The following is a 23,754-nucleotide window of genomic DNA, read 5'->3' as shown; positions in this document are numbered from 1 at the left end:
ACACTTTAGGGCAATTCCACGGATCACAAAAGCTGACCTTAACTTGAGCCCAGATCAATGTATTACCCGACCCCAGGCCCTGACCCCCATCTTCCCTCTGACCCACAGAGATTATAGTGCCTCACTCTTGCACGCTGAAGAGCCCAGTGCCTTCATCAGCCCCACCTTGGCCTCACAGACTATGGCCATGCCGACATGAAGCCTCTGTGGGCCCCGCTTGGTTCTGTGGGAGGCTCTGAGTAAGCCCAGGGAATGTATGTTTTGCCCCTCTTTTCATCAGGACTCACGCTGTCTCCATTCACAGGCCTGGTTCTTTTACTTACAAAATTGGTGCAAGCTTGTTGAAAACAAATCTAACTGTGCAGAAGTCAAAGGCCCTGCCCTCCCCACACAGTCCCACTCCCCGGATACAGCCACTTTAACAATTTAGTGTGTTATCTTCCAGATCTTTTTCCTGTTTTCTCATCAAACGGTCCTGGAAGTGCTCCCATGGGAACACTCATGCAACAGCCTTGCTCTCCTTACTGCCTGTGTCAGAGTCCAGAGTTGGATTGTATCCATAACTGATTTTAACATTCTTCCTATTGATCAGTTGTTTTGTCTTTATGGTATTAGGGACAGTGCTGCAGTGAGCAGCGTTGCATATTTTTGATTGCACGTGTATAATTATTTATGAAGTTCAATTATTAGGCAAGGAACTCAGAGCCAACTGAAAATTTTCTTAGTAGATACAGCTAAGTTACCTCCACAAAAGCTCCGACCAGCTATGTCAAAGCATTGTGCTTTATGCTTCTATTAATGTCACTTTAGAGCATGGTACATATTTTTTTTTTCAGCTTCTGTATGCTCATGCCTCAAGGGAGGTTGGGATCAATTAAGACTCCCAGATCATTTTCACATGTACTAATGTATATGAGAGCATCTGGTTAAAGAACTCAGTACATGTCGTTTCCCACCCAAGAATCACCACTAATGAGAGATGTGCAGGAAAAGAAAACAAAGGGGATAACGATTGGCGAGAGGGGAAGTGTTAACTGGGAGGGAGCTGGGAGCAGAGCCCGGTGTCACGTCAAGACCCCTATGGTGGCCCCCTGGGACCTCCCCAGCCTGAGTCTGGGGCACCTGCCCCAGGTCCAGGTGGACCCCTGTCCATCCCCAGGCTGATGCAGATCTCTCGGTTACACCCAGACCACACCATCGGAGGAGCCGGGCAGGCCCCAGACGCTGACGCCCCAGGCTCCGTGTGTAGACGGCTTCGAGGAGCCAGGAGAGCGGCAGCGAGCCCTCAGTGCAGTGAGCGTCCTCACCAGTGCCCTGGAAGGTCAGCACCCTGGCGTCATCCAAACACCGCCCTCCCCAACCCCCCGCTTCTGGTCTGAGCCATTATCCAGACCGGAGCCAGGCTCGCCCTAGCTGCTGAGCCTGCCTTGGACATCCCCACAGCTGTCCCAGACTTTTCAGTCTCTGTCGCCTGTCCTGAGTGTCTTTTCATCTGTGCCAGCTTGTTTTGTCCTGGACATCCTCAGGAGTCATGCCTGTGTTTCTTCCAAATGTCCTTGCAGCCGCCCTGCCCCATCCCAGGTGATCACTGGCCTCATCCTGTCCTCTGCCAAGTATCCCCAGGTCTGCTGGGGCCATCCCACCCCAAGCAGGCCTGTTCTAGCCTATTCCCCATCATTCCCCATCTAGCCGAGGCTAGTCCAAGCATCCCACATCTGTCTCAGCTAGTCCCACTTTAGGCAACGCCACATCTCATTCATCCTGAGCTTGGTACCAGCCCCCTGATTTGTTCCCTCCTGTCCCATATGACTCCTGTCCCAGGCACCACCCCCACCCCCACGTCTCTCCTGACATGTCCCAGATATCCACATCTGTTCCTACCTCTTGGGTCCTGAGTGTCCTTATATCTGCACTTGCCCATCTCAGATGTTGTCTCTGCCTGTCCTCCCCCGAGGGGCCCCACATCTATGTGGGAGTGTTGTTTCCAGAGAGCCCACACCTGTCCTCATCTGTCTTGTCCCCATTTTCCCCATACCCATGCTGGCTTTCTGTCCCTGTGGCCCTCTTTTCCCACACTCCAAGAGTAAGAAGTCAGGACACAGGCCCCTCTTCCCCTTAGCCTTCCCTGGCCTGCTTTCTGTCCCCCTGTTATGCAGCAGCCCTGTCATCTGCTGAGAACGTCATACAGCTTTTCTGGAAAGTTATGTGACACAGTCAACAGAAACAAGCCAGCTCACTGGCTCTCCCCACTCCCTGCCCCCAGAGCTGGAGGAGTCTCAGCGCAGGTGTCCACCGTGCTGGATCCGTTTTGCCCAGCACTACCTGATCTGGGAGTGCTGCCCGCTGTGGATGTCCATTAAGCAGAAAGTGAAGTTCATGGTCATGGACCCATTTGCTGACCTCACCATCACCATGTGCATCGTGCTTAACACGCTCTTCATGGCACTGGAGCACTACAACATGACGACCGAATTTGAGGAGATGCTGCAGGTTGGAAACCTGGTAAGTGCCGCTGGCAGCTAATTCTCAAATGGGCATTGTGGTGTGAAGGGCTCTTGGCCAGCTGGCACAGCCCTCGTGGGTGAGGGAGGAGGGACTCAGAGCACAAAAGGGTCTTCTGAAGATAGGCATCTTTATGGAAGACGTTCTGGTAGGAGCCTCAGGATCAGCTTTCAAGGAGCTGGGCGATGTATTTGGGAAAGAGAGTTAGGGATAAAGATGCCCAAAGGCTAGAAAACAAAAGTGAGTTGAGGGGATCCTGATGTGTGGGGACATGGGGCGTGGCAGTAATGGAGGAGGAGAATATGCCAAAAAGAGGCAGTTCTCTTAGGGAAAGGATGGATGGATGGTGGGATGGAGAGAAAGGAGGAAGGGAAGGACACAGAGATGGATGGATGGATGACTGGGTGAATGAGTGAGTGACTAAATCAGACAGAGACAGATTTGAATTCTGACTCAGTCTTACTATATGACCTCCAGCAAATTACTAAGTCTCAGTAATTGGTACAGTAAGTATTTGCTGAATGTAATAAATGTAAAATTAGTATGACAATATCAAACTCAGGAAGCTAATGAGGATTGAATAAGATAATGTGTGTAATGTGCTTGGCTCAGAGTTTGATAAACAATAAGCACTCAAATGATAGCTGTGGTTATTATCTTTGTTGTTGTTGTTGAAGAGACTATCCCTGGAAGTCAGAATGTGTCAGTTCTAATTCTGATTTTTTTCTCTTGACACCAAATCAAGTCCTAGCTCTTCACCGTAAACATGGAAAACTGAGGCCAGAGAGGTGACATACTGGGCTGGCGTGTGGCTCTTGTCTCCTGACCCCAGGGGACAGGGTCCTGCTGGTCCTTCTGCAGCAGATCCCAGGGCAGAGCTGCAGAGAGCCCACTGGCTTCTGGAAGGAGCTCCTGGGGTCATTGCTGAGGTTGAGTGGGCAGAGGGCTCATTCAGTCCAAGCCGTCTCCTCTTGCAGACCCAGCCCAGTCTGTCTCAGTCCCAGCTCCACAGTGGCCCCCACGGGCGGGCAGGTCTCCTACACTGTGGAGTGTGAGGATCGTTTTCCCTTATTACTTTCCATATCCAGAGCTCTAGGTAATTCTCTACAGGGTCTGTTGACATTTTTTCACAAATGTGAGTCTGTTTTGCTGTGGTTCTACTTTTCTTTCCTTCTGTATACAAACAGAAGGAAAAGCTAGCTCTCAGTCTGTAGGAGTCTCGTTGCACTATTGTGCTGGTCTTGTGTTGGTCGGTCTCCAAGTGGTGGTTATGTAGGGTTTCAGCTGAATGCAATTTTAATGGAATGTGACCATTGGGTTGGACGGAGCCATTCGTCAAGGTGATGAAGAGCACAGGTGGCTTCCCTGGACCACTAAGATGTGATTGAATTGTGATTGTGTTAAACTTGTGGTTAGATTATTAGTACTAGGTCATGTCGTTGGATTACAGCTCTTCTTTCCTGTTTGGATAGCTTTATTGTTAGTATGTAATATTTTAATTGTCTTGCAGTTAATATTAATATTCTAGATGGTTTAAATATTCAATGTAAAGAAACAAAACCACAAAAATACGCATGGGTAAATAACCTTGGTGTGAAAAGAGCCTTTCTAAGCATGTCGCTGAAGACAAATTCCATAAAGGAGAAGATTGACAGATTTAACTAGCCCATTATATAAACAAAGGTAAAAGGCAAATGAAATACCTGCTTTTAGCAATACTGTGGAGAAGAAAACCTGAGATGTCTCCAACTCCAAAACAATTAAAAATATAGCAAAATTATAGCAAATTATGGCAAAATATAGCAAATATTCTTTGACACACATAGCAAAGTTCATGAGAAGGAAACAAAACAAAAATCCCCAAGTGCCGAAAACAAAGAGGGACTTAAAAACCGTAGCAGTAAATGTGGGAAATCGTTCTGTAGTTGCTTTAGAGGGTGGGATGGGTGCTGATCGAGTAATTTGGGGGGCTTGGATTTCAGTGATCATGCAGAGACAAGACTTGTGTTTGGGGCAGTGCAAGTAGGGTTTGGAACCGAGTAGCCCCATAGGAATATGACCCTACATTCAATACAGTGGTGAACTAAAAAAAAATCACACGCTGGCCCTGGGAAATGATAAAGAAGGAAGGTTGTCAGTCTCAGTCAGGGCTGGAGAGAGGGGCTGAAAAAAAGTGAGCCTTGGAGCTTGTGTCTGTGAATTTGGCTTTATACAGATTTGGAGTTCGAATTTATACCTGACTGTTCCTGGAACCTGCTTAAAAAATTAACACACAAAGAGACTCTAATAAGCATAGTTAACACTTGTTGAACACCTAATTTTTTATAACAACCAGTAAGGGAAATGCTATTATTATTACCCCTATTTTACTGTTGGGGCTTCCCAAGTGGCTCAGTGGTAAAGAAGCCGCCTGCCAATGCAGGACACATGGATTCAATCCCTGGGTCAGGAAGATCCCCTGGAGAAGAAAATGGTGCCCCACTCCAGTATTCTTGCCTGGGAAATCCCATGGACAGAGGGCCTGGCAGGATACAGTCCATGGGGTCGCAAAAGAATCGGACACGACGCAGCGATTAAACAAAAACAACATTTTACTGATAAGGTAACAGGCAGAGTGGTCACACAGCCAGGAAGTGAAAGACCCAAGATTAAATCCAAGCCTTTTGTTTCTAGAGCCCGTGCTCTTTGCTAGTGGCTTACACAGCTGCGCCACAGCTCGAGCTTTGTTTCCGTCTGCCTGCTTCCAGTCCAAGTTATACTGGAGCCCTTATCAGTGTAGTAAGAGAAGAAAAAGAAGGAAGAATGAAGGAAAACAGATCCAATGTTATTTTCTAGATTATGTTGTTGTCTAGAGAAATAATCCAAGAAAATCTACAGAAGGAATATTAGAACTAGTAAGAGAGTTCAGCAATGCTGGTAGGTACAGGCTCAATATATTAAAATTAATTCTGCTCCAGGGCACCATGAGTGATCATTTGGAGAGAGGAATTTATAAGTTAACACAATAGCAATAAAAACTGAGGAATATAGGAATAAATGTAGCAGAAGATTATAAATTTGATATGAAAAATTATAAAAGCATTGAAAAACAGTTAATTTAGTGCAGCAATATGCCATTTTCATGGATGAAAGTCTGAATATTGTAGAAATATCAGTTCTGATCAAATTACACCTAGATGCTTGGTGTAATTCTGATAAAAATCCTAACATACTTTTTACCCATGGGATTTGACAAGGCAGTCCTGTAATTCATATGGAAAAGTAAAGTCTGTCAAGACAAATTAAGGAATTAGGTGAGGAGCTTACCCTGTGTGTGTGCATGCTAAGCTGCTTCAGTCGTGTCCGACTCTTCTGCGACCCTATGGACTGTAGCCTGCCAGGCTCCTCTGTCTATGGGGATTCTCCAGGCAAGAATACTGGAGTGGGTTGCCGTGCCCTCCTCCAGGGGGTCTTCCCGACCGAGGTTTCAAACCCGCGTCTCCCACATTGCCGGCGGATTCTTTATCGCTGAGCTCCTGGGGAAGCCAGAGCTTACCCTCCCGTGTATAAAATATGTTGTGGTATTTCCATGCGGTGAAACACTATGCACAATTAGAAGGAATGCATATATATCTTTCAATATGGATAAATCTCATAAACATGATGTGAAGAATAAAAGGAACTTGCAAAAAAAAAAGAATACATAGGGCATGGCCCCTTTATATAAACCTTAAAACCAGGCAAAAATACTTAGAAACATGCATGATAGCAATTACCTTGGAGTCAATGTAGTTCTGTGGAGTGGATTGCCATTTCCTTCTCCAGGGGATCTTCCCAACCCAGGGACTGAACCCGAGTCTCCCGCATTGCAGGCAGACACTTTACCATCTGAGCCACCAGGGAAGCCCAAATAGGTACCTGCAAGACTCGGTTAGGTATTTGGCTATGTTCCTCTAGAAGTGAGGTGCAGTCACTCGGTCGTGTCCGACTCTTTGCGACCCCATGGACTGTAGCCTACAAGGCTTCTTAGCTTTACCATCTGAGCCACCAGGGAAGCCCTTCCCGTGACTAACGATGCAGCGAAGAGAGCTTCCTTGGACGTGCCTCCTTGCGCAGACAAGGAGACTTTCTTAAGACTATACATATCTGACATTGTTACAGCTTGGGGTATGCACAGCTGTGACTTCCCAGATACTGTACAACTGTTCCCTGAAAGGGCTGCACCAAATCCACGCTCTTACAGAGTGTGAGTTCCCACTGTTTCATGTCGTTGCCAACACAGAGAAGTTTATTTTTGATTCTCTTATGGGTGAGAAATAGTAACTCGGTGTTGATTTAATTTGCATTCTCTGTGTGTCGTTTGTTTATAACCATCCGAAGGTCCTCTTCTGTCATCTCCGCCATCCATTCTTGTGGTTGTGTTTTTGCCGCTGAGTTGTCCCTCTTCTCCGTACAGATGTGTAAGCGTTCAGTATATATTCTGGATTCCATGTCTTTCCAGTTAGATACTTTTCCTAACTTCAATTTCCAGTTTGTGGTAGTGATTTCACTTTGTTCACCGTATCACTTACTATACAGATATAAATTTTAATGTATGTAAATTTAGCAATCTTTTCTTTCATGGTACAAACTTTCGGTGGTGTTAGAGAAAGCCTTCCCAACCTCCAAATTTTAAATATTTCCCCCCATTTTTATTCTAGAAGGTTTAAATGTTTATTGTATTTGGGTATTGAATCCATTTCCCTGCAACTAATTAATGAATATAGTGTGGGGTAGGAGTCTAAACTCGTTTTCCTCCATAGAGGTAACCATTCTTCTCAGCATTGTTTACTGAATGGTCTGTCCTTTTCTTCCTGATTTAAAATTCCATCTCTGTTATTTATCAAGTCTCCAAATATGCGTTTCCTATTTCTGAGTTCTTAATTCTGTAGCTCTAGTCTGTTTTTCTGTATTTGCACCAATATTATAAGAAAATCGCAATGTATACAGTGCGTTTATTGCAAGGCATAAAGTACATTTATTTATGAACAACACCCCAAAAAAGGCAAACACCCTAACAGGAAAATAAGTAAAGGATATGAAGAGGCAACTTTACAAAAGGAGAAATTTAAAACATTGAAGAAATGTCCAACAAAACAACAATAAAAAACGGCCTTTGTCCTGTTGGACTGGAGAGGTGAGTGAGACAGGAATTAGCATCTTTATGGGGAAAACAGTTTTCCCACGTGGTTCATGGAATTGCTTAAAACCTATCTCTGAGGATCATTTAGCACCCAGGTGTCAGAATCTCTGAAAGTGCTTGTTGACTGTGCAATTCCGCTTCCAGAAATTTATAATAAGAAATGAATTGGACCAGGGATCATCACTGGCATTGTAAGGGCATGAGAGCAAAGCTGGATAGTTTAAGATGTGCAGAGAACAGCAGCCAGACCTGGGTTCCAGAGCCGGGTCTGCCTTGGGGGAATCTTGGGCCAGTTTCTCCATCTCTCTGAGCCTTGAGTGTCCTCATATGTAAAATGGGGAGAATAATAACTCCATAGGCTGTTTATAAGAGTTAGAGTTCAAGGATGTCAAGTGGGTGATAGGGTGGTTATTATTATTATTTTTATAATTATATATAATTTAATATATATATTTAATATATATAATTATATATATAATATATAAAAATATATATTTAATATATATAATTATATATATATAATTTATAAGTTTTATATTATTATTATTAATGAGGTGAGAGGCCTCATTTATTATGACTGCTGAGATATCCAGCCCCAGTAGGGGCTTCAGATACAAACAGCTCTTCGTGTTTTACAAGCTCACTGGGATCTGACAGACCGGCTGTGAGTGTGGGCACCCACCTCCCCTGACTCCCAGCAGATGGTTCACAGAGCCCTGAGCCCTAATAGTGGCTTCCGAGGAAGTGGGAAGATTTTGCCTGCAAAGGTCTGTCTAGTCAAAGCTATGGTTTTTCCAATAGTCATGTAAGGATGTGAGAGCTGGACAATAAAAAAGACTGAGAGCTGAAGAATTGAGGCCTTCAAACTGTGGTGCTGGAGAAGACTCTTGAGAGACCCTTGGACAGCAAGGAGATCCAACCAGTCAACTCTAAAGGAAATCAACCCTGAATATTCATTAGAAGAACTGATGCTGAAGCAGAAGCTCCAATACTTTGGCCACCTGGTATGAAGAGCCGACTCACTGGAAAAGACCCTGATGCTGGGAAAGATTGAAAGCAGGAAGAGAAGCAGATGACAGAGAATGAGATGGTGGGATGGCATCACTGATTCAATGGACATGAGTTTGAGCAAAGTCTGGGAGATGGTGAAGGACAGGGAAGCCTGGCGTGCTGCATTCATGGGGTTGCAAAGAATCAGACACTACTGAGTGACTGAACAACAACAAAACTCTCTAACCTTGGCTTGTGTCTATAATGGGATCATACTGTACACATTATAAACTTACTTTTGAAACATAACACCTTGTGACTGTCCTTTCATACTAATTAAACACCTGCTGCTGCTGCTGCTAAGTCGCTTCAGTCGTGTCGACTCTGTGCAGCCCCATAGACATCAGCCCACCACGCTCACCGTCCCTGGGATTCTCCAGGCAAGAACACTGGAGTGGGTTGCCATTTCCTTCTCCGACAGCATCGTTTTTGGTTTTTTTTTTTCCCTGTAAGAAAAATAGTTGTGGGATATTCTACTGTACAGATGAGCCATAAATAGTTTAACCATTTCCTTGTGATGGGCATTCTTTTGTCCCTATTAAAAACATTGCCATAATGTTCTTCTCCTGGTTCTCAAATTTATGAGCTACTTGACTCCAAGCATATTACTTAACTTCTCAGTGCCTCAATTTCCTTACCTGTAAAATGGGCTTAATGCTACTTTTCTTGCCGGGTTGTTAGGCAGGTTAAAATAAATGACTTATTCTAAGCATTCTAGCCCAGCTCTAGGCACATAGTCAAGCCTCAAGAAATGGTGGCTGATTGTTGTTACATTGAGAAAAGTCATCACATGGACAGGGAGGAAGTGGGAACAGCATGGGCGAAGGTGCTGAGCCGTGGAAGCATGAGTGTTTGTGGAAATGTGTGAATTTGGTGTGTGTGAAGCAGGGAAAATTTCCTGTGGCAACATGGGCTTGAACAAGTCTGAAGCTGGGTGGTGTCGAGGTCCACCCCAGCCTCCCCTGATCCCAGGTGCCTCCCAGAGCCATCAGTCTTTAGCCGTCAGTGGGCTCGGTTGTTTTTGAAGCCCAGGCTGGTGGGTCATGTCTGGGAAACAGCAGAGTTGGCTGGAGTTATCGGGTTGGAGGTGTCCCCAAGGAAGTGGGCCAGGGCCGAGCAAGCACCCACTGGGATTCTGGGCACAGTCAGAGCTGGCAGCCCTGGAGGGGGACCCTCCCGGAGCAAGAGTCAGGAGGTAGGGAGACCCTGCTGCCAGAGGCTCTTTCCAGCCTAAATGTTGGGAACTCCTCATTCCCACTCCTTCCCAGGTCTTCACAGGAATATTCACAGCAGAGATGACCTTCAAGATCATTGCCTTGGACCCCTACTACTACTTCCAGCAGGGCTGGAACATCTTCGACAGCATCATCGTCATCCTCAGCCTCATGGAGCTGGGCCTGTCCCGCATGGGCAATCTGTCGGTGCTTCGCTCCTTCCGCCTGGTACCCGGCTGGGCCTGGCAGGGGTGGGTGGGTGGGGGCCTGGGACCACTGAGGCATGCCCTCTCTGAGGCCATCACTCAGTCACCCCTGCTCTGATCTTTCATACCTTCACCCAGAAGCCATTCGCTAGGTACAGCCTAGGCTAGTATGGGTAATGTGGGGGACACAGAGGTGGGCAGGGGAGCTATCCCTCCCTCCAGAGAGGCATTTGGGGTAGTATCCATCCTGATAATTTGCAAAGCCCTTTATGGTTCAGCATGCCCCGTTTAGTCCTCACAGTATCTCAGGAGAGGAGCTAGTGTTACTGCATTCCCATCCTACACATGAGGAGACTAGGTCTGAAAGAGGTGAAACAGTTTTCCAAAGCCACATGGCAGGTAACAGGTGGAGCCAAGTCTCCTGACAGCTCACCTGGGGCTCTACCTGCTGGTTTTAGAATCTGCATTTTTGAAACTTTACTGTGCAGACAAATTGCCTGGCAATCTTGCTAAAGTTCCAATGTGGATTTAGCAGGTCTCAGATAATGTCATAGCCATGAGTCTGTGGACCATTCTCTGAGTTCATTCACACTGTCTCAGAGGTCCAGGCATGGGGCCTGAAGTAGGTCAGGGAAGGCTTTCTGGAGGAGGTGGCTTCAACTTGGGCTAGGAAAGCAGAATGGTTGGGGCAAAAGAGAAAGCCCAGGCTGTGGATTCTAATCCCAACTGCACTGCCAAGATCCAAGGGATTTAGACAAGTTACTCCAGGCCTCTTCATCTGTCAAATAAGGTAATAACAGTGCCACCCTCATGTAGTTATTTGGAGTTCCTAATTAGCTGATCCAAGCATAAGGCCTGACACAGTAGGTGTTCAATAAATGCTAGGCACTGGCTACCTTTCTCTATGATGACTGAGAGGAGGGAAGTATAGAGTTGACTGGGCAAGTCTGGGATGGTTTGAGCCTGCCTGGAAGGACCCCTGATGAGGAAAGGTCTGGAAAAGGGACATTCCATGATGGGGGAATCTACTGGGTGGTTCCTAGAAGTGAGACCAAGGTGAGTAACAGGCTGATGCAGGGACAATTAGAAGGGGTGGTTGGGGAGAGGAGTCTGGAGCTGTCGGCCTGACTCCCAGATCAGAGTGCAGTGAAAACTACCCTCAGGCTCTGGAGAGAAACAGTAATGTGTGCTCTTGGAAAAAGGGGAGAAACAGGTGTTGGTGACCTCCAAGGGAGCCCTGGGTTTTCAGGCAGGAGCTAGGGGCGTGAGGGTGTCCATGGGCAGTGGGAGCCAGAGGCCTTCACAAGGACCCCTCCCTCCCTAGCTTCGGGTCTTCAAGCTGGCCAAGTCCTGGCCCACCCTGAACACACTCATCAAGATCATTGGGAACTCAGTGGGCGCGCTAGGCAACCTGACGTTGGTGCTGGCCATCATTGTGTTCATCTTCGCTGTGGTGGGCATGCAGCTCTTTGGCAAGAACTACTCAGAGCAGAGGCACCGTATCAGTGACTCGGGCCTCCTGCCCCGCTGGCACATGATGGACTTCTTCCATGCCTTCCTCATCATCTTCCGCATCCTCTGTGGAGAGTGGATCGAGACCATGTGGGACTGCATGGAGGTGTCTGGGCAGTCACTATGCCTGCTGGTCTTCCTGCTTGTTATGGTCATTGGTAACCTCGTGGTAAGTTGGCCAGAGGCCTCTCTCATACTCTCTCACCTACCCATCCATTCATCTGCCTAGCTACCCATCCACCCAGTCATCCATCTGTCCATTCACTTACCCTTCCTTCCATCCATCTACTCCCTCCATCAGTCATCTATCAACTCACCCATCCACCCATCAATCTCATCCATCCATTCACTCGTTTACCCATCCTTCCACCTATTCATTCATTCATGGGCTTCCTTGGTGGCTCAGTGGTAAAGAATCTGCCTGCTAATGCAGGAGACACACAATCGATCCCTGGGTAGGAAGGATCCCCTGGAGAAGGAAATGGCAACCCACTCCAGTATACTTGCCTGGGAAATTCTATGGACAGAGAGCCTGGTGGGCTATAGCCCATGTGGTCACAAAAGACAGACATGACTTAGCAACTAAACAACAACAGCAATATTCATTCATTCACCCATTTACCCATCCATTCATGTATCTATTACCCATTCATTCTTTTCATCTCTCTACTCATCCATCTACTCTACCTATCCAGCTATCTATCCACTCATCAATAACCCACCCGTCCATCTGTCTACGTCTGTCTCTATCAATCTATTAAGTTACCAATCTGCCTATCCATTTATCTATCCCCTCACCCAGCCATCCACCCATCAACCCCATCTACTCATTCTCTTACCCATCCATTCATCTATCCATCAACTATCCATCTATCAATCCCCATTTATCCACACACACGTGCACCTGTTCATCCATCCATTTGTCCATCTATCTACACATCCACTCACTCACCCACGAATCCATCCATTCACTCATCCATCACTCATCTGTCCAGTCACTCATCTATCCCTCTGCTCATTCATCCAGCTCTGCGTCCATCTATCAGTCCACTCATCTATTCATTCATTCGTCAATCCCATCCATCTACTCATTTATCCAGCCAGTTATCACTCATTAAGCTATCCATTCATCCACATCACTCTTTATTTGCTCATTCATTCATTTACCCATCTATTTACCTATTTATTCTTTATGTGTTCAGTTTATATCCATTAATTAATTATTTGCTCAGCTACTCATTACTTTATTAGCTGTTCACTGTCTGATTTATCACCTGATTCAATTCAGCTTAACAAACATTTGCTGAGCCCCTGGTACATGCAAAATATTGTGCCAGATGCTGTTGGGTATACAGAGGTGAATGTGGCCCTGACTTTCCTCGCTACCTTGAGAGAGTGAGCAGGTGGAGAGTTCAAACAGGCCTGAATGAAGCTGGTCAGAATGATCAGAGCCATTAAGGGGGAGACCATGGGTACTGATCCCTTTCAGCTAGGGAAATCAAGGAGGCCTTTCTGGTAGAGGGGACTTGCTGCTGACCTGATGGACAAGCGCTGCTAGAGAGGGAAGAAGCAGGTTAAGCAAAGCACAGGTGCAGGCAGGTGCTGGTCCAGGAGGTGGGGCCTGAGGGAGCCCTGCATGTCACCCTGGGTCGCTGTGGTGAGAGGCCCTGCTGCCCCGTCAGAAGGAGCCAGGTCTTTGCCCTCTTGGTCACCTGTCTGTCCCAGAGCGAGTGCATCTTGCCTTGTGTCTTTACAACGTGGGAAATTTTTGGAGTTGAGAGAGATCAAAATCTAAATGCCAGAGATGGAGGCTTTGGAAGAAGCAAGGTTGAGAGGGTCAGTGGTTCAGGGAGAAGTCAGTGTCCGCTGTGGACATGCAGCCTTCTTCCTGGGTGTACAGGGGCCCACACACGTCCCACCGTCACAGCTGCAGGGTCTGGCTCCCGCTGCCTCTGGTGTGGGCACTGCAGGCTCCACAGCACACAGGGAGGTTTTGGGTGATGTGAGTACCATGGGCTGCAGATTCCTAAGGGCGTCTCAGACCTGCTGCTTTCTCCTCCCACATGCCCTAAGCAGGCCAGGGTGGGCTCAGTCTGAGTTGAGGTCCATCTCCCTTGGTCTCCAAGGATGGAGCTCAGAGAGGAAGCAGGGTGCTCAGTGCCCATGGAGTCCAGCTCTTTCTTTGGCTGGCCCCGCAACCCCCTCCCATCCCTTCAAACACGCCGCGGCCACTCGGGGTGCCCCTCACTCAGCCCCCGGCCCAGCAGACTCTTGTGTGTTCCAAGGAGGATGTGAGTGCACAGAGCTCTTAGCCCAGGGCCAGGCTGAGCTGCTCTCACGCACACGCAGCCTGCGATTTCCAAGCGGATCTGCCTGGGGATGAGAAGATTAGAGGCTGCTGGAGGAGGGAAGCAAACGCAGCCCACGCAGACCCCTCCCTGGCCGCCTCAGGAATTGGGCCGCTGCCGGGCGTGGGTGGAAGCAAGATTGCCATTGAAATGGGAAGTGATGATCAGGCAGGGGCCAGGGAGCAGCAGCGTGTGATTGACGGGGAAAGCACCGGAAGCCGCCGAACTTCCGAAGCCGGCGGCAAGGAAGGCCCTGGCACACTCTGTGGGCAGAAGGGGCTGCCCAGGCACCCCCTGCCCCACCCCCAGCCTGGCCCTGGATGCCTGGTGATCAGATGTTAAGCCAGGCGTGAGCAAGGGCTGTGGTGGGCGTATCCAGGGTGGGCTACCAGGAACAGAGGCAGGTCAGGCCCAGGCCAGTGTGGACAGAGGCCAGGGGCCTGGCCAGGGATCAGTGTAGACAGCAGCTCTGAATCCCATCACATGCCTCACCCCTCCAGTGACGGCATTAAAAAAAAAAAAAGGCTGCCAGGTGTCACAAGCGATCATCTCTCTGTGGATATAGGACAGGAGAGCCCACTTCTTAACCTTTCCATACTGTCCACATGAATGAGTGTTACTTCCGAAACCAAAGGCAGGTTTCTGAGGCCCGGCACGCCAATCCTGCCCACTGCCTTCGTCAGAATTCTCCTTCCCAGCTTGCTGACAGACGTGTCTCAGGGGCTTGTAAGAAGCCAGGGCAGGAAAGATTCAGATTGGGTGTCCACCTTCACACAACACCCTGATGTAGAGGCCCCCATCTGACTGGACTCCCTTCTGGGAGTGGCTGTGGGGAAAGAACAAGCCCAAGGTGGGGGAGGTTGCTTCTCTAGCCCATCGGCCTGGTGGTGCCCAGGAGCCAGTCTGCCCCCTGTGTGGAGCAAGCCTGCTGCCATCTTCAGTTACCCTCCCCAAGACCCAAGCCCAGTCCCTTGTCACTCAACAGAAGTTCGCTTTTTTAACCAAAACTAAAGCTTCAGACTTGCAGGATGGTTTAGCAACAAGCTAATGGACTTCCCTGGTGGCTCAGATGGTAAAGCGTCTGTCTACAATGTGGGAGACCCGGGTTCTATCCCTGGGTTGGGAAGATCCCCTGGAGAAGAAATGGCAGTCCACTCCAGGACTATTGCCTGGAAAATCCCATGGACAGAGGAGCCTGGTAGGCTACAGTCCATGGACAGAGGAGCCTGGTAGGCTACAGTCCATGGGGTCGCAAAGAGTCGGACACGACTGAGTGACTTCGCTTCACTTCACTTAGCAACAAGCAGTAGTCAAGAACCATCCAAAGACAGGAGGATTTTGCAACCCCTCCTTAGGGGTCTCAAATCCGTAATAGTAAGTCTGTGTCTTCTGGCCCCTCTGAGACCTCAGCCCCTCCCCTGACTCCCTGCAGCATATGGGCACTGGAGCCAAGGCTGGCCCCTGGCACCAGCCCCAGGTCTCTCTACTCCATCCCAGCTGTCTAGTATTACAAGCACCCACCCAAGCACCCTCCAGCACCTGGACACAGCAACCCCCTCTCAGTGGCTTGACCCTGCAGTCAGTCCCCAGAGCTGCCACCTGGCCTCTTCTCCTGCCATCGCCCTCTTCCATGCTCAGTTCCCATGTCCTTCACCTGGGGAGCATAGTAACATCTGGGGACACCGGTGGAGTGTGCTGCACAGCAGGAGCCCCCAGATGTTTGAGTGGGGAACTAGCTTCAGTGGGGAACTTAGAGGCACATCACTGTCCCTCCTTCACCAACAGACGCACAGGCCCCTTCCCAGGAGGTCCCCAACAGCAGATGAGCGATGGATGGGTGGGCCAATGAATGGATGCTCTGGGTTGCTTCTGGGTGGGAGGCTGTCTTTTCCCTGGTACTCCCAGCTTGGATCCCACTTCCCAGGGAGCAGTCCTGTGCTCACCATGACTGCATGTGTACATGCTAAGTTGCTTCAGTCGTGTCTGACTCTTTGCGACCCCATGGACTGTAGCCCGCCAGGCTCCTCTGTCCATGGGATTTTCCACGCAAGAATACTGGAGTGGGTTGCAATGCCCTCCTCTTCGGGATATTCCCAACCCATAGATCAAACCCCTGTCTCCTGTACCGCAGGCGGGTTCTTTACTGCTGAGCCACTAGGGAAGCCTTCGCCGTGCCTACAGGGCCCCCCATTACTCCCAAGACAGCATGGCAATATCTGCAGGCTTTGACATCAGAGGAACCCACGGTTCTCCCATAGAATGTGCACCAACACCCATTGGTGTTGCACGCCCTCAATTCAGACTATCTGAACCCTTGGGAGGAGGGGTTGATTCTGGTGGTGAAAAGCTGGAAGAAGGACCTCGGTTCTTCTTTGAAGAAAGGATTCAGCAAAGAGACCAAGACTGTGAAAAAGATAAAAGCGTTTATTAGAAGCAAAGTACATGTGGAAGAGCAGACAGGCAAGTTAGGAGGGAGCAGTTTAGGTTGCTTAAATCGGGCAGTTTTCCATTGTTGTTTTTTTCTAGCCAGTCATCTCCATATCTGTTCCTAGTGTGGACATGCATCTCTCAGCAAAGATGGACTCTAGCTGGCCTATTCTCACTCTTTTTGTCCTCCCCTTAGATTGAGGGCCTTCTCTGCACACGTGTTGGCCCAGGAAACCCATGAGAACACATTCAATCAGGACCCAGCGCTCCCGCTGGTCTCCCATCTCGAAGCATCAGCAGGAGACCAGCTGCAGCTGCTCAGTCCGGGGCCTGTGTATCTCCTACCTCAGGATGAGAGCTTGCCTTTCCTTTTAGAGCTAAACTCTTTATATTGAAGGGAGTGAGAGCTTAGAATGAGGCCCCACGGTCCAAGCCTTGCACTCTTTGCTTCTGACCCTCCTCAAGTGTTCTCCGTCCTGAGCGCCCAGGGCTTGGCGTTGTCTCCACAGGTCCTGAACCTCTTCCTGGCTTTACTGCTCAGCTCCTTCAGCGCAGACAACCTCACAGCTCCCGACGAGGATGGGGAGATGAACAACCTCCAGCTGGCTCTGGCCCGCATCCAGCGAGGCCTGCGCTTCATCAAGCGGACCACCTGGGACTTCTGCTGCGTGCTCCTGCAGCGGCCGCCTCAGAAGCCCGCGGCCCTCGCCTCCCAGGGCCAGCTGCCGGGCTGTATCGCCACCTCCAGCCCCCCACCCCAACCAGAGAGCGAGAAGGCGCCCCAGCCCGCAAGGAGACGCGGTTTGAGGAAGGCCAGCGGCCAGGTCAGGGCGCACCTGGGGATGCCGAGCCTGTGTGTGTGCCCATCGCCGTGGCCGAGTCAGACACGGATGACCCCGAGGAGGATGAGGAGAACAGCCTAAGCACAGAGGAAGAGTCCAGCAAGCAGGTGAGCCCCCAAACCCTGGCCCTCGTGTGCATGAGCACCACCTCCTGTCCAGGGGACCCAGCTTGACTTGGAGCAGTTGCCCCAGTAGGGATTGGCCTGGAGGGGGAACACAGGCCACCCGCCCAGAACCAGCCTCTTGGAGGCATGCTGAGGCCAGCCGTCAACCCTCTCTCCCCAGCCCAGCCCAGGAGGGCATCTTCAAGGGACCGCTGTCTATCATTCATCCCCTGGCTGGACACAGGCAGCCAGTTGTTCAGAGAGGGAAACCGAGGCACGACAAGAGAGACAGACTTGCTAGGAGTTCCTCACAGGTCTAGGACAGAGCCAGGAAGCCTGGCTCCCAGACCCAACCCTGACCTTATCCCTCCAAGACTAACAAGGCGGAATGTCTTGGTGAGTGGGGGGAGAGCGGCCTCCTGACCCGCCACTGCCCCTTCCCCTCCCCCGAGGCCCAGAGCTCATTCTAAGGTTTAAAAATAAGCATCCCTAAGATGGCAGGTGTCAGAGACAGCACTATCTTATCTCCCAACCTGTTATTTTTAACACTTAGGACTGGAGTCTGAACAAAAAGGACTGTACACCCCACCCCCACCCCGGCTCCCTCAGTGTTCTCACGGCCTGAGCCCAGCTCAGGTGGCTTGTCCCAAGGTCCTTGGTCAGACAGTGAGGACTGGGTCTCAGTTTTGTTGGGCCCACGCTGGCCACCTCCCTGGGGCCTGCACTGGGTGGGTCTGGCTGAGAAGAGCAGCTGCTCCCCTGCACGGAATTTGATCTGTGGCTCCAGGCTTGATTCCACAAACTCCTGCCTTCCTGTGGTCCCTGAGGCCAGCTCCTGCCCTTTCAGGCAGGCGGCAGGACAGCCACAGAGTCAGTTGGGGGAGGGGAAGGGTTGGTGTTGCCAGAACTGCGGCTTAGAATTAGTTCCAGGATGCTTCCAGCACAGGAGTGGGATTCCGGCTGTCCCTGCTTTTCCTCTTCTCCTTCTCTTGAGCCTGTTGGCCCTGAGACGTGTGTGTGTGTGTGGTGTGTTGTGTGTGTGTGTGGTGTGTGTGTAAGCAAGCTGAGCTGCCATGGGAACTCCTGGGAAAGCCTGTCCTTCCTAAGTGGAGCTGCCAGCACCTGGGAGCTGGGCATCATGGCGCACTGACACCCTTCAAGAAGTGAGAGGAGGGGAGATTTGTGCCAGCCAGGCCAGGGGCTTTGTTTAGCTTTAGGCCCTTTGCCTGGTCCTCTCAGGAGCTTTCGTCAGCCTTAGAATGAATGCCTGAGGGAGGGGTCTTCAGGGAGATGATGCCTCATGAAGAGAGTAGTGAAGCAGAGCCAGGATCCTAGAAACACTGGCTGGGTAGCTCATAAGCTGGGGGGGGTCTTTTCAGCAGGAATCCCAGCCGGCGTCCGGCAGCCCAGAGGCCCTCCCAGAGCCGAGGGTCTGGAGCCAGGTGTCGGAGACCACCTCCTCTGGGGCCGAGGCCAGTGAGGTTCAGGCAGACTTGCGGCAGCAGCGGCGAGCAGAGGCCCCCGCCCCAGGGTGCAGTGAGGTAACGCACACCTTTGTCCCCGAAGCCAATGGGGCACTGCGCTGGGGCTGGAGGCCGTGAGAGGCCCCCAGACACCAACCTTCTGGTGGGAGCCACAGCCGCTGTCACAGCCAGTGTGGGAGACCTGTTTGCGGAGTGGCCCCAGACAGGGGAGGGATGGCTTGGGGCCCAGAGCCATTCGGAAATTAGGAAGCAGCCCCCCAGGAGCACGCCACAGGACTAACCCCAAACCCCTGCGTGTTCACCCCTTCCTCACTGGGTTCCTGTGCTTTGGTCCTGTTGGCAAAAGTCTGTCCTGTGAGTCAGCCCATCCTGGGGGACTGGGGGAGCTCTGAGCACAGGCTCTCAACACTCGAGCCACTAGCCACTTCTCACCTGGACGGAAGCTGAGGCGGCGAATACAAGGCCTGTCAGGGGAATTTGTTCTGGACACAAAAGAGTTTTAATTTGAGCTCATTACCAATACTTTGGCCACCTGATACGAAGAGCCGACTCATTGGAAAAGACCCTGATGCTGGGAAAGATTGAAGGCAGGAGAAGGGGATGACAGAGGATGAGATGGTTGGATGGCATCACTGACTCAATGGATATGAGTTTGAGCAAGCTCCAGGAGATGGTGAAGGACAGGGAAGCCTGGCGTGCTGCAGTCCATGGGGTCACAAAGAGTCAGACACAACTGACCTACTGAACAACAAAATAACAATGACCAACATTTAAAATCCAGAGGCTTTTCTGTAAAAAGTCTGCATTCTGGCTTCTCTTGAAAAAAATCATTGGAAGAAGAGCCTCCCTGCTGAAGAATGTAACCGCCTCCTTGACTGGCCAGAATGCTGCGATTGGCCAGATCTCACCTGCCTGCCTTCATTCCATCACCTGCCTGGCCCCGTAAGCATTTGGGTTTGCAGCCCCTGAGCTAACTGGACTGTGGCGCTACTGGCTACACGCCACCCCTGCTCTGCCAAGCACCCAGGAAGGTGGAGGTCATGTGCTCAGAGACCATGCCCAGGGCCCTTGTCCTGCAGCCTGACCTCAGCCTCAGTCCGGCAGCTGTGACTTGCTCCAAGACAACATTTCTCCTTTGTCTCGTTCCTTTCATGGGATGGGCCCATGGGAAGCTTTGTTTTCATGGCCAGTTTGGGAGTACAAGGGCCTAATGGAATCATTGCCCTGACTGTACATATCACACTTGTCCTCCTGGACAGTCTGACACACCAAGGCGGGGGGAACAGGAAGACACGGGAGGGACAGAAGGTCATGGACAGAGGGGGCTCCTGTACTGGAATGCTGACCTTTGAGCAAGTCTGGTACCTTCATCACCTCTTCAGATCAAGTCCCAGTGGAAATGAGGAGACAGCCAGGTGGGCTGGGACTTTCCTAGGAGAAGGACCCCTCATCTCACTTGCCCGGGAAATCCTGAGAACTTGTCACACGTGAAAGCTCTAGTGTCTGAAAAGAAAAGGCACACAAAGTCCCTCAACTGTGACTTTCCCAGCTCAGCACCGTACAACGAAGCTGGAGTGAGGACGCGACCCTCAGAGCCACAGAAGCCACCCTGCACGCAGGGGCACTCTCTACATTTTCACCAGGATCCAGTTACTCCTTACGGCCAGTCTCAAGGTTAAAGAGGACTTTGAGACAGCAGTGGACTGGGTTGTGGGAAGGAAGAGAAACGAAGGCAGCTTTGAGAGCCAAGGCTGCCCAAGAACTCAAACCAGCTCTCCCCAGAGGAGCGGAGCCTGAGCAGCGTGAGGTGGACGACTGAGCTGGGTGTTGTAGATGTGATCTGAAGCAAATGAAGGCTGCCCTCCTCCCCAGAACCCTCTTCCCTGCCATACTTGTCATTAAGGTGGATTCCCAGAGGCAGAGCCAGAGCCCGGCTTCCTGTGCAAATGATTCATTGAGAAGGTGCCCTCAGGAGAGACCCATAAGGAAGTGAGAAAAGCAGGACTAAGGCAAAAGAAGCAGCTCCAGATGTTATGCTGGCTGGACTCCAGCCTCAGCCGGGTCTCTTCCATATCAGTCAGTCACTGGGTGTCAGCCACCCTGGACCTGGGTTTGTAACCCCCAAGCTATTTCCAAGGATGGCAGGTCCCTGGCTAAAGACACTTTTCTGGAGACAGGGTCGGCTAAACAGTATTCGCAGCAGCTGGAGACAGGTGCACTGGCCCAAAGAGGGGAACTGGGCAGAACTACAGCACACCTGTACAGGTGCCCACATGTGACACACACAGGTGCTCCTAGGGCAGTGGTACATACCTGTCGTCATCAGGTTATGCGGGATCAGGGCCACAGAAGCCCGCGTGACCAGGCAGGGAAGGTTCCGGCACCTTCTTGCTCTAGGCTGTATGCCTCACACCGGCACCCGTATGAACTGAGTGAGAAATGTGGGCTGGGGTCCCTGGCCTGCTCTTTGCATGTCTGACCCGGTGCCTGTGTGTGCCTCTGACCCTGGCACTGACTGTTCTGGGCGTGGCCTGCCTGTTTCCTGCGTGTGTGCTGGCTGCCACTGTGTCCACATCCCAGTGTGTGTCCCTGTTGCTCCTCATGCCTGTTTCACTTCCACCTGGATGCCTTCCCCATTCCTGGGGTTTTCCCAGAACCCTTGTCCCACCCCTGCACCCCTGCTCTAGACACCAGCAGCCCAGAATCACAGATCCAGGGGCCCTAAGGCCCAGCCTCAATGACCTTTGTGGCAGGTTCCCACCCCACTGGGCTCAGATTCCCCCAGGTGTGCTGTGGAGGGGATGGCCTAGGCACCTCCACTGTGGGAGCCCCAGGCTGGAGGCTGCTACAGAGCCCACACTCATGCGCTCACCCTCCCCACCTTACAATCCTGCCTGCAGCTTCCCGAAGACAGTTACTCTGAGGGGAGCACGGCAGATATGACCAACACTGCTGACCTCCTGGAGCAGATCCCTGACCTCGGAGAGGATGTCAAAGATCCAGAGGACTGCTTCACTGAAGGTACAGCCCCGGCTGGCACTACGGCCCAGCCTCAGCCCTGCGCAGAGGGGCAGGAGGACCCACAGCTGCTGTATCACATCCCGCTCTGACCCGGATACCTGTTATTCTTTCCCTATTCCTCAAGACCCTGGGGGCCTCCCCACCTGCCCGTTTACGTGAGTTACGGCAGGTGTGCCTTCAGATGTGTTTGGCTGGACCGATGTGGGTCGGCTGCGTTTGTGGCGTGGTGGTATGACTGGGGGCCCCCATAGCAGCAGGGACTGGTCTAATTCCCTCATCCCCTCAGGCTGTGGCACAGTGCTTGGCACGTAGCAGGCCCTCTGTAAACATTCAAGGTGGGTGTGACATGTGGCCATGTTGGTGACAGCATCTGGAGCTTTTATGAATCCATGGTATATTTGGAGGGCAGCCGGGGATAAAATGAGGGTTTGTCTTCCATGTGGCACACCCTTTAGGACTGTCAGTGAGAAGTCTGCCCTTCCCAAGGCTCAGAAACTGCAAACATGGAGAAAGTCCAGGGACCGAGCACCCCAGGGGATTCTGGAACATTCCCCCAGGGGATGAGTTGCCTGGGTGAGCACGGGACAAGCTGGAGCCCGGCCCAGACCTGCCAGGCCCTTCATCTACTTACTGGTAGCCTAGTCCATCCACCCTCTGCATGGAGTACCTGCCGCCTGCAGCCTCCTGAGGGCAGGTCCCATGGTCGTCACCCCCCACCGTGGCCCCGCCCCCAACGTGGCCCAGTTCATTATCCATCATTGTAACCACTTTCAGTCATCCTTTCAAGTGTCCAACTTCCTGCTATCAGATGTGGGCGTTCGCAGGTGCCGGGCTGGGTCTGAGCCCTCTCCCTCCCCCACAGGCTGTGTCCGCCGCTGTCCCTGCTGCACCGTGGACACCACACAGGCCCACGGGAAGGTCTGGTGGAGGCTGCGCAAGACCTGCTACCGCATCGTGGAGCACAGCTGGTTCGAGACGTTCATCATCTTCATGATCCTGCTCAGCAGTGGCGCACTGGTACCCTCCTGGGGGTAGAGGGTGGGCAGAGGGGCATGAAGTAGAAGGGGTAGGCAGAGAAAGGACATCTCCAGCTGGAAAGCCAGGTTAGAAACTGGGGCAGAGCCCTCTGCTGAAAATGAAACCCCCCAGGGCCCCAGATGAGGACCAACTCACAAACTGTCAACACCCACAGCACATACAGAGGTCAGAGCAGAAAGGGATCATGGCAGAGGTCATCTGTCCAGGCCTCCTTGTTCCACAAAGGGAAGTGATTTTCCCAGATCCCAGTGTACAGCTAGCATAATCTCAGGTCACCACCACCTACACCTAAGCCCTGGTGACATACCCACCTGCACAAGCATCAGACATGCCATCAGACTGGTTCAGTGCAGTTAATGCAGGCTATCGTACACTGATTAGCTCCACTCCTTCCATGTCTTCTAGGGCTAGAGGCCAAGCTATGTAGTTCACACATTATCACATTTAATCCCCCATAGCAACCCTTTGTTGAAACATTAAGTAACTTGTCCAAAGCCCCACCATTCACAAGCAGCAGATGTGGCATTTGAGCCCAGAGAGTCAGATTCTAAGTCCTTGTCTTGATCTTTCCATTGTTCAATAGATCTTTACTAAGCTCTCCTTGTATCTACTGGTCCTGTGATGCGTGGAGGGGCAACAGGAGGAAGAGGACCCCGGCTCTGGCCTCAGGACTCCTAGTCTAGTTGGGGAAACTAGATTCAGCAGGTTTGAGATAGTCAGAGATCAGCTCCAGAGAGAGGAGAACAAGAATGGAGTAGGTGATTCAGAGTGATGGAAGGTCAGGGGGAACTAGAACAATCAGGAAGACTCCTTAGAGGAAGCAGATGGAGCTGGACTACGGAAAA

General features: G+C 51.0%; 1 protein-coding gene across 1 annotated transcript in view; it reads left to right on the top strand.

Annotated features, from left to right (window-relative positions):
* Window positions 1-22,888, top strand: part of LOC113888674 (sodium channel protein type 5 subunit alpha-like) — a gene marked incomplete at its 3' end in the record, with an annotated part of 43,635 nt that extends 20,747 nt beyond the window's left edge. The window contains 8 exon segments of the mRNA XM_027535708.1: window positions 1,189-1,321; window positions 2,264-2,502; window positions 9,982-10,155; window positions 11,458-11,814; window positions 16,930-17,197; window positions 17,200-17,369; window positions 21,751-21,871; window positions 22,734-22,888. Coding sequence (XP_027391509.1) covers window positions 1,189-1,321; window positions 2,264-2,502; window positions 9,982-10,155; window positions 11,458-11,814; window positions 16,930-17,197; window positions 17,200-17,369; window positions 21,751-21,871; window positions 22,734-22,888 — 1,617 coding nt within the window.
* Window positions 22,889-23,754: the final 866 nt, after the last annotated feature.

This window comes from Bos indicus x Bos taurus, unplaced genomic scaffold (assembly GCF_003369695.1).
Source record: "Bos indicus x Bos taurus breed Angus x Brahman F1 hybrid unplaced genomic scaffold, Bos_hybrid_MaternalHap_v2.0 tig00000870_arrow_arrow_obj, whole genome shotgun sequence".
Lineage (NCBI taxonomy): Eukaryota > Metazoa > Chordata > Mammalia > Artiodactyla > Bovidae > Bos > Bos indicus x Bos taurus.
This window is presented reverse-complemented; position numbering and strand designations above follow the sequence as displayed.